At 44.3% G+C, this 13900-nt stretch overlaps 1 protein-coding gene across 1 annotated transcript in view; it reads right to left on the reverse strand.

Annotated features, from left to right (window-relative positions):
• Window positions 1–13900, reverse strand: part of MBTPS1 (membrane bound transcription factor peptidase, site 1) — a 66367-nt gene that overhangs the window by 11925 nt on the left and 40542 nt on the right. The window contains exons 15-18 of the mRNA XM_070952745.1: window positions 12640–12796; window positions 7779–7903; window positions 5689–5766; window positions 4193–4333 (exon numbers count right to left, since the gene is read on the reverse strand). Coding sequence (XP_070808846.1) covers window positions 4193–4333; window positions 5689–5766; window positions 7779–7903; window positions 12640–12796 — 501 coding nt within the window. The remainder of the gene's footprint in view (window positions 1–4192; window positions 4334–5688; window positions 5767–7778; window positions 7904–12639; window positions 12797–13900) is intronic.

Here is a 13900-nt window from a genome sequence, read left to right on the forward strand (position 1 = left end):
ATCGAGAAGAGGCTCCTCCTCTTCGTCCTCTTCACTTATGGGAGCTTCTGGAGGTTCTGAAGGTCCTGGCTGAATCCCCGCCTCTGGCACCACATCTTCTCCAGACCTCCTCATTGTCTGACTCGAGCACCAGCTGCACAGGCTGCTGGCGCAGCACCACACCAACCTCCTCGCTGTCGGAATCAGCTACTAACTGCACAGGCCGCTGACGGGTCACAACAGCTTGTCAGAAGCCACCTGGGAAGATGGCAAATGGTGATCACATGATCCCAGGATGTGCCAACCGTCATAAATACCTGCAGGTTGGCTAAGCACCCAGATTGCAATCAGGTGATTATAGGTGCGTTGCAGGGGTGTTCTTTAAAGCAAAGACCTGTCAAAAGTGCCTTTTTTCAGTGCTGTTAAAGGAATGGTCGGAACTCGAGGACTACCTGTAAGAGCTTTGAAATACAGCACCAGATTACAGGTAGTCCTCGATTTACGACCACAACTGAGCCCAACATTTCCGTTGCTTAAGTGAAACATTCGTGAAGTGAATTTTGGCCCGTTGTATGACCTTTCCTGCCGCAGTTGTTAAGCGAATCATTGCACTCGTTAAGTTAGTCACACGGTTGTTAAGTGAATCTGGCCTCCCCATTGATTTTGCTTGTCGGAAGGTCGCAAATGGGGATCACGTGACACACAAACACACACACCCCAGGACACCGCAACCGTCATAAATGTGAGTCCATTGCCAAGCGTCTGAATTTTGATCGCACGAACGTGGAGGTGGCTACAACGGTCGTAAGTGTGGAAACTGGTCACCAGTCACTGTTTTTTCAGTGCTGTTGTAACTTGGAAGGGTCACTCAATGAACTGCTGTTGCTTCTGCTTCTGCCTTCTTCACCGCTGCCTGTTTTTTTTTTTTTTTTAAATGAATATTCTTCGGAGGTTGCAATAACAGCGCATAAGCCCCGTGCTTTGCAGTTCGTACATTCTACCAGCTATAAAAAACTTTGGCTTGAAAACGTGGTTTCCAAGCCTGTTTTCCGATTCTGGGTTACCCGTTGACCGCAAATAACAGTTTGTCAACTCAGATACCACGTCAAAACGGAGTTCTTCAGACGACGAGGAAGCTAATTGCAACCCCTGAACGAAATCTAGGCTTATTCATCACATTAAGCTATGCCGCTGGCTCCATTTAACACAGTGTGTGGGCGTCCAATCAATTTGCACGTAATTTTTATTAAAACTTTTAAACAAGGAGATTAAAAATCTATCACAAAGTAACATAAAGTAGGGAAGGGGAAGAAAAAAATAAAAGAAATGAAAGAATAAGTATAAAGGGCAAGAAATGAGAAGGAAAAAAAAGTTGAAAAGAAGGAAAAACGGTATTAAGTGGCTTCCAGTATTCTTCACAAGCAGTTATACAAGAAGTACAGGAACTTAATGTTCGTACAAACATTAGTTTAGTGACTGAAGGCATTGAAAATAGTTTTATAGCATCCCCAGGGTCACGTGATCCAAATTCAGACACTTAGTGATTGACTCATATTTATGATGGTTGCGATGTCCCAGGATCACGTGATCTCCTTCTGTGACCTTTTGACAAGCAAAGTCAATGGGGGAGCCATCGTGTTGTGGCCCATCAGCGGCCTGTGCAGCTAGTAGCTGATTCTGACAGCGAGGAGGCTGGTGTGGGGCTGCACCAGCAGCCTGGGCAGCTGGCGCTCGAGTCAGACAATGAGGAGGCTGGAGAAGATGTGGTGCCAGAGGCGGGGATTCAGCCAGGGCCTTCAGAACCTCCAGAAGCTCCCATAAGTGAAGAGGAAGAAGAGAAGGAGCCTCTTCTCGATGCACGAGCGCACAGAGCTGTTAAAAGGAGGAGGTCTCCTTGAGAGTAAGGCTTGGGGCTAATTGGCCACTCCCTTAGCCTATTTAAGGAAGGATGATGACTGATGCAATTTGCAGGAAACAACTTCGTTCATGTTCCTTTGCGTCTTGATTCCAGAAATGTTTGATTCGGCTCTTGTTTCTCTCTTGTCAGTTTTCCTGCAAATTGCTTCTGGGCATTCTGCCAAGCACAGTAAGATTACGGTTATCTGAAATAATGTACCTCAGAATTGAGTTATTATTCTTTGGATTCATGTCGGCTGTTAATGAAGTTAAATTAACAGCCCTTGTTCAGAAAAGACTGATTTAAACTGTACTTTGTTCGAGCAACTACTAAGAAAGCTCATTAGTAATCCTTAATTAGTAAACTAAGGTTTGTATGGACTGTGTGTGTGCTGCGTTCTTTGGGGTCCGTAGCTGGGGCAGCACACATTGTTCCCTTCACAATTGTGTTGCTAACTTAACCACCGCAGCGATTCACTTAACAAAAGAGGTCGTAAAATGGTGCAAAACCTCACTTAACGGCTGCGTCACTTAGCCACAGAAATTGGGGGCTCAATTGGGGTCGTTAGTCGAGATTACCTGTATTAGATATGTCTGCTGCCTACTTAATAAAAAAAGAAATGTGGGATAGAAATAAATAAAAAAAATAAACGATGCCTTTTATGGCTAGCACATTTCCTTTGAAAGTTTTAATGCCACAGCGTTTCATGTGGAGGATGGAAAATGTGATTTTGAGACCTGAAATTAGCTAAGATTTCCCACCCTCGTCTTGGAGCTGATAGTGAGATTTAGCTCTCAAATCATTTAAACACAGTTCAAAGGCATTTTCGCAAAATCCTTCCCCCATCCCACGTTACTCTTCGGTGGGAATGGATATTAATCTTCGTAATCCCCATGTCCCCGAAATGCGCACCTTTGATTTCTTTTCGCTCTAATACAGAGGTCAGACACATTTTTAGGATTTATAAATGATGTATGTGAGGAATTTTAAACACCGCTAAGCTTACTGAAGTCACAGAGGGAGTCACCGCCTCCGATTCTTAACGTAAAAGGCTGGCTGATCCCATATTCAATACTTTTCTACTTCAGGGCTAAAAACAGAATGGAGCACCGTTCTCTAGTCCAATGAGGACCTCAGCCTTTAACTCCCAGAATTCCCCAGCCAGAATTCTGGGAGTTGGTCCGTGGGTTCTCAAGTTGTCAAGATTGAAAAACATTGCTCTAAAGATCTAGGGAGATCCTCAGTCCTCCAGGTCATGGTTGTCCCAAAGGTGCTTTTCCAAGAGGCAGCTGAACTTTCTGGTGTTTTTTTTTAAAGACGTTTTGCTTCTCATCCAAGAAGCTTCTTCAGCTCTGACTGGATGGTGGGGAATGGAAGGATTTATATTCCCTGCAGACAGAGATGGTCATTTGCATCCTTTTAGAGGGCCGTTGAGGCCACTTGGAGGTTTGTCTGTGTCCTCAGGGTCACCTGAGTAGTGCAAATGGGTGTGGAGCCTTCTTGGAACTGCTGAAAGGACTGTGTTGTAGACACAGTTCTTCCATTCCCCACCATTCAGTCAGAGCTGAAGAAGCTTCTTGGATGAGAAGCAAAACATCTTCTGAGAAAAACCAGAAAGTCCAGTTGCCTCTTGGAAAAGCACCTTTGGTATTGTTATGGAATGGAATGGAATGGAATTTAATTTAATTTAATTTAATTTAATTTAATTAATCATATTTCTATGACGCCCAACTCCCAATGGGATGGGATGGGATGGGATGGGATGGGATGGGATGGGATGGGATGGGATAGAATAGAATAGAATAGAATAGAATAGAATAGAATAGAATAGAATAGAATAGAATAGAATAGAATAGAATAGAATAGAATAGAATAGAATAGAATAGAATAGAATAGAATAGAATAGCCGCCCTGAGTCTTCGGAGAGGGGCGGCATATAAATTGAATTAATTAAATTAAATTAATTAAATAGAATAGAATAGAATAGAATAGAATAGAATAGAATAGAATAGAATAGAATAGAATAGAATAGAATTTTTTATTGGCCAAGTGTGATTGGACACACAAGGAAGATACAACACTTAGTGATAGTCATAGGATACCAAATAAGCAATCAACATAAATCACACTAGGAAACTATATAAAACAATATAAATTGTAAAGATGCAAGCCATGAAGTCATAAGTAGAAAGGGAGATAGGTAATAGGAAAGATGAAAAGAATAACAGCCTTACTAAATAGTTTGATAGGGTTATGGGAATTAGGTGTTTAGCAGAGTGTTGTGATAACCGGAATTCATGGCACAGTTTTACACACCTTTCTGCCGGTGGCTGTCGTCCAGGCAGTTCGAGTCCCCGTACAAAACTATCCGGCCCCCACCTTCTGTGGGAACTTGGAAAAGGCCCAAGATGGGGACGTGTTCCACGGTGGCCGTCTCCTGCTTTAAAACCTCCAGACCTAGGAGGGAAGGGAGAGAGAAAAGGGATCGAAATGCATCCAGCAGCACCCGGAAGCTTCAGCCGGTCTAGAACACAGGTAGTCCTCGACTTATGCCCGCAACGAAGCCTACAAATTCCTATTGCTAAGAGGGACAATCGTTAAGAGAGTTTTGCCTCATTTTATGGCTTTTCCTGCCACCATTGTTAAGCGAACCACCGCAGTTGCTAAGATAGTTATACAGTTGTTATGTGAATCTGGCTTCCCCTTTGACTTTGCTCTCAGAAAATGGTCACATGACCCTGAGACACTGCAACCGTCATAAATATGAACCAGTTGCCGGGATTTTGATCACATGGTCACGGGCATGTTGCAATGGCCACGGGCATGTTGCAATGTTAAAAAAAAGTCCCTTTTTTCAGTGCCGTTGTAACTTTGAACGGTCACTAAACAAATGATTGTAATCTCTCTCTCTCTCTCTTTGTTTTGCAGAAGATCATCTGGGGGTAAAACTTTTCAGTGATGGCTTTTCAGTGCAGATCTCTTCTATGCAACCGTTTACCCGAAATATCCTATCTTCTTCTACACCCCACTATGATTCTGGAGGTCTCCTTAGGAACATATTCCGGGATGCCTGACCTCACTGGAGGTTAACACCGTTCACAGTGCATAATTGTTATTTTATGCTGCTGGTACTTTATATGTCAGGTGTTTGTAATCCTATATTTTGGCATTCAGAAAGCTGCTTAGGTGAATTCAGTGGCCTAGGAGTCTTAGGAAATAAAATAATAAAGGATCAAAGTACATTCCCTCAAATAGAGAGATAAAATTCAATTCCCTTCATTTCATATGCACTTAGTACACTTTAAATAACATGCTTCCTGCACCTCCCAATGAACAGATTACCTATATGAATGGCAGGTTTCCCTAAGCCAGTGATGGCTAATCTTTTTGCCGTCGCATGCCAAAAGCAGGGGGAGTGCAGGGGAGTCATGCGTGTGCGTGCCCACACCCATAATTCAATGTACCCTGCCCCCCCGCACTCACCACGCTTTTGGCACATGATGACACGGTGGGCCCGGTAGCCCCGTTTTTTCCGCCCTCCCCAGGCTCCAGAGCCTTTCTAGGAGCCTGGGGAGGGCGAAAACGGCCTTCCCCACCCCCCACCCCCCACAGAGGCCCTCCAGAGCCCAGAAACGGCCTGTTTGCTGAGCTAGGGCAACGCTCGCGTGCCCACTGATATGGCTCCATGTGCCATCTGTGGCACGCATGCCATAGGTTCGCCATCACGGCCCTAAGCTTTTCTCCTGAAAAGAAAGCAGAAGATACAAGATCACGTCTAGAAGAAGATGAAACACAAAAGAGGAACTTGGTACCTTGATCCTTAAAAGTCTGTGCAATGACAACGCCATCTTCTGGAAATTTTGCAATACTACATCCTGAGGCATAATTCACTGAAAATAAAATACATACGTAGATGTGTTAAGACCAGGGTTCCCCAAACTTTTCAGCTTTGCGGACCGGGCTGGGGGAGGGAGGGGATGGGGAACAAGAGATGGTTCCACAAGAGCGGTGGGCAAGCACGTGTGTGTGGCTCCATTTGTGCGAGCAGCGGGCACGCATGTACGCCCATGCTGCTTGTGTGAGTGGGGATGTGCGTGCATGCTCTCCCACCCGTTCCATGGCCTGATTCTGAATGGCTCAAGGCTTGACGAAATGTTATGATTTAAATCTTGAGTTAAAGTTGTGTTCCGTGTCCATAAAAGGTATTTAAAGGGGGTGTCGGAAAGGGAGGGCTTGGGGGGCAAAGGTCAGTGCTGACCATCTGTCAGGTTTCGATGCTATCTCAAAATAAATGAATTTCCAAACTGCCGATCTTTTGAGGAAATTTTCTCTTTATTGAGCATAGTGATCTGTCCCTGGCTCTTTTGCGATCAGCACTGACCTTTGCCCCCTAAGCCCTCCCTTTCCGATCCCCAATTCTCTGCGTCTCATTGGCTATCTTCCAAGCCACTCTCCTCATCCCATCTCCATCAGATCACAGGAATGTCCCCCCCTCCTCCCATCTCCAAGGAAACAGAATCTTCAAAGGAATTAAGTAGGCAAAAGTTCAAGCTTCTCCTCTCTTTTCATATGTCAGCGCTGGAACGTTGCCATCGGGTTTGTGCTTGAAGAAAAGATTGAGAACTATTTGCTCTATCTGATCTTTATCAAACCCAAAGGAAGGTGTTGAAAGTTCTGACAAGCAATGGAATCTGTTAATTGTTGTGACTCCAACTCCCGAGCCTGTCCTCATGGAGGAAGGGGACTCAGAAGGTGAGGGGGAGGAACTGGCAAGGCCTCCCTCTCCAGGACCCTCCTCTCTGGCAATGCCTCAGGTTCCATCCGAAGGCCAGGAGGAACAGCCTGGGATGGGCCAGGAGGAAGGCATTTCGGAGCACCCATTGATAGAGAGTGATAATGATGAATCCTGGCTTGATCCCAGGCAGCATCGGAGGGAGAAGCATGCGCAGCAAAAGAAGAGGCGTGGGAGGGCCAGGGATTGAGCTGAGTCACTGAGCCACTCCCCACAAGGGATAAAAGGGGGCGTGATTGCTTGGCAGGCTTTGTGATGGACAAAAGTTTAAACTCTAAAGAGTCACATCATGAATCCTGCACTTCGGCTCAGATATATTTTGGACTAAACTCTTGTGGATAATTTGTCGCTCTGGAAACGCACTGCAGATAAGGTTTCTCCTGCTTTTTGGGAGTACTAATTGGACTTGGCAGGCGTTTTACAGTTAGCTGCCAGAACTCTCGTCTGCCAGGAATTCAGGTCTGTTTATACAATAAATTATTGGCAGGCGTGTTTGATATTGCATTTGTCTGTGTGAGGACGGGGGGCAGAACAGGAGGTTGGAGTAGACCTCTAAGGACCCTTCCAACCCTAGGTTTCTACAAATAGTAAGGATAGTTGCTTATTCGTTGCATGTTAGACTCATGATGGGAAGCCCATTTCAAAGAGAAACTAACATATTTTTCAGAGTATAAGATGCACCTTTTTCCCCTCTAAAAGAGGGTGGAAATGTTGGGGCGTCTTATATACTGAATACAGCCATTTTTGGCTTCCTGAAGCCCCGCCCTGCTCGTCCCATTTTTGTGAAAACTGGGCCCATTTCTCACAAAAATGGGGCGTGCAGGGGGTTTGGGAGGCCTGCAGAGTGCTCCTGGGGGCCGGGGAAGGCAAAAACTTTTTTTTTTCTTACTTGCCTCTTCGAAATCTTGGTGCATCTTATACACCCATGCGTCTTATAGTCCAAAAAATACAGTACATAGATTTGTGCATGACCCGAATTAAGTCCCATGAGATGTGGTGGAACCATAAATAATGGCCCTTACCATCACAGAATCCTTTGAGGAGGTTTGCTGAATAAGTTCGAACCGTCACTAGCGTAATTGTCGTTAGATGAGAACTACCTGTACTTACTTTCCTGGCTTTCCAACGTAAAGTCTCCTTCGTAGAGCCCATCGCTAAAGGCCATACCCCAGACGGAGAGAAGATCGTTTAGCGCTGGAATATTTGCTCCTCCGGTATCTGGCATCCACCACTGCCTAAAAAAAATCAGCAGAAGAGCACCAGGAATTATACATGGAGATGTTCAGGGGGAAAAAAGAAGACATGTATACAAACTAGCTACTAGACATGTAGTCCTTGACTTATGACCACAATTAAGCCCAGCATTTCTGTTGCTAAGTGAAACATTTGTGAATTGAGTTTTGTCCCATTTTACAACCTTTTTTTGCCATAGTTAAGTGAATCCCTCTGGTTATTAAGCTAGTGACATGGTTGTTAAAATGATACAGGAGTGACAGTAATACAGGTGGTCCTCGACCTACCACCACAATTGAGCCCAAAATTAATGTTGCTGAGTGAGAAATTCGTTGTGAGTTTCGCCCCATTTTATGACTTTTCTTGCCACAGTGGTTAAGTGAAATCACTGCAATTTGTTAAGTTAGAAACAGGGTTGTTAAGTGAATCTGGTTTCCCCATTGACTTCGCTTGTCAGGAGGTCGCCAAAGGGTGATCACATGACCCCGGGACAATTCAACCGTCGTAAATATGAGCCGCTTGCCAAGTGTCTGAATTGTGATCCCGTGACCAGGGGAATGCTGCAACAATTGTAAGTGTGAAAAATGGTCGTAAGTCACTTTTTTCAGTGCCGTCGTAACTTTCAACGGTCACTAAATGAATTGTTGTAAGTCAAGGTCTACCTGTACAAACAGGAACCCATAGGCCAGTGATGGTGAACCTATGGCATGCGTGCCAGAGGTGGCACACAGCACCCTCTCTGTGGGCACGTAAACTGTCGCCCCAGCTCAGCTACGCCCCGTATGCGTGTGTACCTCCTGCTGGCCAGCTGGTCTTTGGGTCTCTGCCGGGCATGCACAGGGGCTGAGGCGGGCGCATGTGGGGAGGCTACATTTGCATGTGTGGGGGGCGGGGCTGGGTGCAGTCCGGAAAAGGTTAGCCTGTCAGCACTTCAACCTGCATTTACTCTAGTGCTGACATAAGAAGGAGAAGAGGGGGCAGTTGGCAAGAGGACACTTGACTTCTCACCTACTTAATTTCCCTGAAGATAATATCCCCTAGGAGATGAGATGGGAGGGGGGACATTCTTGGGAGCTTAAGTAGTAGATATGGGGAGAGTGATTTGGAAGAGGGCCAATGAGACCCAGAGAATTGGGGAACGGAAAGGGAAGGTTTGGGGTCAGGAAGTCAGTGTTGGCTACGCCACGATCGGGGACAGGTTGTCGTGCTTAATAAAATGAAAGATTTCTTCAAAGACTATCTGTTTGGAAATGCAATTTATTTTAATTGAGACGACATCGAAACCTGACAGAGCCATCACTGCCATAGACCTAATATACATGCCACAACGGCTGTCGCCACCAAGGGCAACCGTAAGCATGCTCATTTGACAGAAAAAGAAGCCCCTTCAGATGTAAAGACTTAAGAGGCTTAAAATAAAATTCTACGCAGGCCTTCTGAGGATTGAGTTGGAAGTCTAGCACCTCAGCAATCCCTGTAATCCTGGCTTAAATTAATTAAAGGTTTACAGTGCTTTATCTTATCCATTTTGGAATAACCTTTTTACATTTTAAAAGCATCACCACCTGAAGGAACAAAAAGCCCAGTGAAAGACGGCACTTTAATCACAAATCTGAATTTTCTAATCAGATTTCTAAGCCCCCCCCCCCCAAAAAAAGAAAATTGCTGATGGATTTGCAAACAATGCTAAACTGGGATTTAGTACCATAAATTGGAGCATGCCCGTGTAAAGCTGCAGGCTCACAGGTTGCTCTGACTTCCCCACGTCTAAAAGAGCAGAAGGCCACTTGCAGTGAAAGTTGGCTCAATGTTATATTTGAACCAGCTTCTGTGGCTTAAAATAAATTTCAGTCGGTTGAGCAAAGCAGCGGAAAAAGAAACAAGAGTTTGAAGATGCTTTTGATTTATGTTGATTGCTTATTTAGTAGCCCGTGACTATCACTAAGTGTTGTATCTTGTGCTTTATGTTGAATGTATTTTTTATGATGACTATGATCATGATTTATCACTTATAGCTTTTATGTACACTGAGAGCTTCTGCCTCTGAAAGCCTCCGAAACAGAGCTTCAGAAAAAAAGGCTTTTTTTCTGAAGCTCTGTTTGGAGGCTTTTTTTTCTGAAGCTCTTTTTGGAGGCTTTTTTTCTGAAGCTTCTTTCAGAGGCTTTTTTTTTCTGAAGCTCTTTTTGGAGGCTTTTTTTCTGAAGCTTCTTTCAGAGGCTTTTTTTTCTGAAGCTCTTTTTGGAGGCTTTTTTTTCTGAAGCTCTTTTTGGAGGCTTTTTTTCTGAAGCTTCTTTCAGAGGCTTTTTTTTCTGAAGCTGTTTTTGGAGGCTTTTTTTCTGAAGCTTCTTTCAGAGGCTTTTATTCTGAAGGACTATCTGTACTCTGTTCAATCTCCTTTCTTTGGTATTGGTATATAGATTAACCTCTTCCGATCTGTTGGTTTTTGTGTCATTCTCCAGATTTGTTAGCATAGTTTGATTAGAACCTTTACTGATTCTTGTTTTGTTGCCATATTATTTTTAGATAAAAGAGGCTTTTTTTCTGAAGCTTCGTTTCTGAGGCTTTTTTTCTGAAGCTTCTTTCAGAGGCTTCTTTCAGCCTCTGAAACCTCTGTTTGCAAGGCGGGGCGGAGCTACATTAGGAGTATAAGACGCACCCAAATTTTCACCCTCTTTTTTGGGGGAAAAGGGTGCGTCTTATACTCTGAAAAATATGGTAGTTAGTCCTCAACTTACAATAGTTCATTTAGTGACCGTTCAAAGTTACATGGGACTGAAAAAAAGTGACATGACCATTTTTCACCATTACAACCTTTGTGGCATCCCTGAGGTCATATGATCAAAATTCAGCTGCTGGGCAAGTGGTTTGTACTTATGGCCGTTGCCATGTCCCGGGGTCATGTGATCCACTTTTGCGACTTTTTGACACTCAACGTCAATGGGGAAGCCAGATTCACTTAACAACTATGTGACTTAACCGCTGCAGTGATTTGCTTAATGACCATGGCAAGAAAGGCTCATTTATGACGGTTGCAGAGTCCCTGGGGTCACGTGACCCACTTTTGCGACCTTCTGACAAGCGAAGTCAGATTCACTTAACAACCATGGCAAGAAAGGCCACAAAATGGGACAAAACTCACTTAACAACAGAAATGTTGGGCTCGAGGACTACCTGTATTTAGCACTAGTCCTTAGACTTATATACGCTTCACAGTGCTTTCCAGCACTCTCTAAGCGGTTTACAGAGTCAGCCTCTGGCCCCCAACAATCTGGGCCCTCATTTACCCTGCTCAGGAGGATGAAAGTTGAATCAGTCAAACTTCAGCCGGTCAGAATCGAACTGGTGGCACCCGGAAGTCAGCACAAGTAGCCTGAAGTACTGCATTCTAACCACTGCGCCACTGCAGCTACCATATGCTTCAGGTTACGGCAGCAAAACTAGGATTGGCGTTGCTAAGCGATGCAGTTGTACCTGTAATTCTGTAAACTCTGATGTCACATGACCTCATTGCTTAGCAACAGCAATCCTGCCTTTCTTTCCCATTTCTGTCATTAACCGCATCCCACCAATCATTACCAGAGGACCCGCCCCCAATCCAAACCATTCCCAGCTTGGTCCCTCCCAGCCCTCAGCCTCGGTTCTTCCACTGCCTTCCCTTAAAAATCCCCCCACCCATCAAAATCTGTAGAGATTTTCCGTCATCCAGGTCATGGTTGTCCCAAAGGTGCTTTTTCAGGAGGCAACTGGACTTTCTGGTTTTTTTTCTTTTGAAGGTGTTTCTTCAGCGCTGAAGAAGCTTCTTGGATGAGAAGCGAAACGTCTTCAAAGAAAAAACAGGAAAAGTCCAGTTGCCTCCTGAAAAAGCACCTTTTTTTTAAAAAAAAAAATTGATTTATATGCCGCCCTTCTCCGGAGACTCAGGGCGGCTTACAATGTGCTAAGCAATAGCCTTCATCCTTTTGTATATTTATACAAAGTCAGCTTATTGCCCCCACAAACTGGGTCCTCAATTTACCTACCTTAGAAAGGATGGAAGGCTGAGTCAACCTTGAGCCTGGTAAGATTCAAACCTGCAGTAATTGCAGGCAGCTGGTCTTAATAACAGGGTGCTTTAGACTACTGTACTACCAAGGCTCCTGTCACCTTTGGGACAACCATGACCTGGATGGCTGAGAATCTCTACAGGTGTTTAGCTATACAATTTGGGATGGAGACCCTTTGAACGGTGTGGGAGTAGGAACGGATTTCCAGAGAAACAATTGCAGACTACAGGAACCATTTGCACAACTCAGGTGACCCTGAGGACACAGGTAAACCTCCAAGGGGCCTCAACGACCCTCTAAAAGGATGCAAATGACCAACTGTCTGCCAGGAATATAAATCCTTCTATTCCCCACTGTCCAGTCAGAGCTGAAGAAGCTTCTTGGATGAGAAGCGAAATGTCTTCAAAAGAAAAAACAAGAAAATCCAGTTACCTCCTGAAAAAGCACCTTTTGGGAGAACCACGGCCTGAATGACGGAGAATCTCTACAGACTTTTAACCAGTTGAATTCTCCATTGAGTGTTGCAGTGGTAATTTTGTGGTAATTTTTCCTGAAAAAGCACCTTTGGGTCTCCCCGCCCATCTATCTCCCCCTCCCACCCGCACATATCTCTGCCATTTAGTTGCCCTTCTTCCCCATCGATAAATAAACTTGGAAATGACAACCATTTTGCAACAGGTTCCAACCTCTCTCACCTCGTGTTTTCATCATAAAACTTGACCTTCCTCATCACGGAGGTGTTGTACCAATCGCTGAACACCACGAGCGACAGTCCGTTGTCAACATCCCTTCTCAGCTTGATTATTTCTTCTGGGAAATACTCTTCCTCGCTGTCCACCATCAATAATGTTCCTGCGTAAATAGAGAGGAAGAAGCTGCAGATTAGATCCGCTTCAACAAATTTATCGGATTATTTGGATAAAGGAAAAGAGAAGGTAGAATAACCACCCAGGACATTGCCATAGGCCTCCCCTTTCATTTCTTTAATGTGGTATATAGGTAGTCCTCGATGTATGACCACAACTGAACTCAAAATTCCCATTGCTAAGCAAGGTGGTTGCTAAGTGAGTTTTGCCCCGTTTTATGACTTTTCTTGCCACAGTTGTTAAGTGAATCACTGCGGTTGGTCAGTTAGTAACACGGTTGTTGAGTGAATCTGCCTTCCTCGTTGAAGGTTGCAAAAATGACCCCGGGACGCTGCAACCGTCATAAATTTGAGTCAGTTGCCAAGTGTCTGAATTTTGATCATGTGACCACGGAGATGTTGCAATGGTTGTAAGTGTGAAAAATGGTCATAAGTCACTTTTTTTTCAGTGCCAATGTAACTTTGAACGGTCACTAATCAAATGGTTGTTAAGTTGAGGGTTACCTGTATATTTGATGAGTAGCTGGATACCCGTGCTTCACAACAATTTATCAGGCTTGATAAATTGACAGTTAAAGCTTGAACATTAATGAGTAGTTATGATAGGCCTCTCCTCTCCCCTTCCCTCCCTCAGGCTTGCCCCACAGAGCCTCTCCTCTCCCCAGTTACCCAGCCCGCAGGCCAGATGAGTCATGCGCTGGCCACGCCCACACCCAAGTGGCAGTTGGAACAGAGTTCTTTTCAGGTGGGGAGAGGGAGTAGAACATCTAACTCCTTAGCATCAGAGCGTGTTAACAATTAATATAAGAAATACTAATGATCTGATGGTCATTTCTTAGTGAGCACCTTGAAGCCAAGAGGAACATATGTGCCAAATTTCAAGTTTGTAGGCTTTACGGTTCTGGAGATTTGATGCGTGAGTGGTATTTTGATTTTATATATATATATAGATTACTATTATGTAGAAAAAGAACCAGAAATAAAGGGGTGGAAATTGATACAGATACATAGAAGTGTATACTTAACATTGTAGCCCCTAATTAATGTTACTTATTGTTTGGGTTTTGTCTCTATTTTTGGTTAACATTACA

This window comes from Pituophis catenifer, unplaced genomic scaffold, assembly GCF_029215685.1.
Source record: "Pituophis catenifer annectens isolate HBS135680 unplaced genomic scaffold, rPitCat1.0.hap2 SCAF_13, whole genome shotgun sequence".
NCBI lineage: Eukaryota > Metazoa > Chordata > Lepidosauria > Squamata > Colubridae > Pituophis > Pituophis catenifer.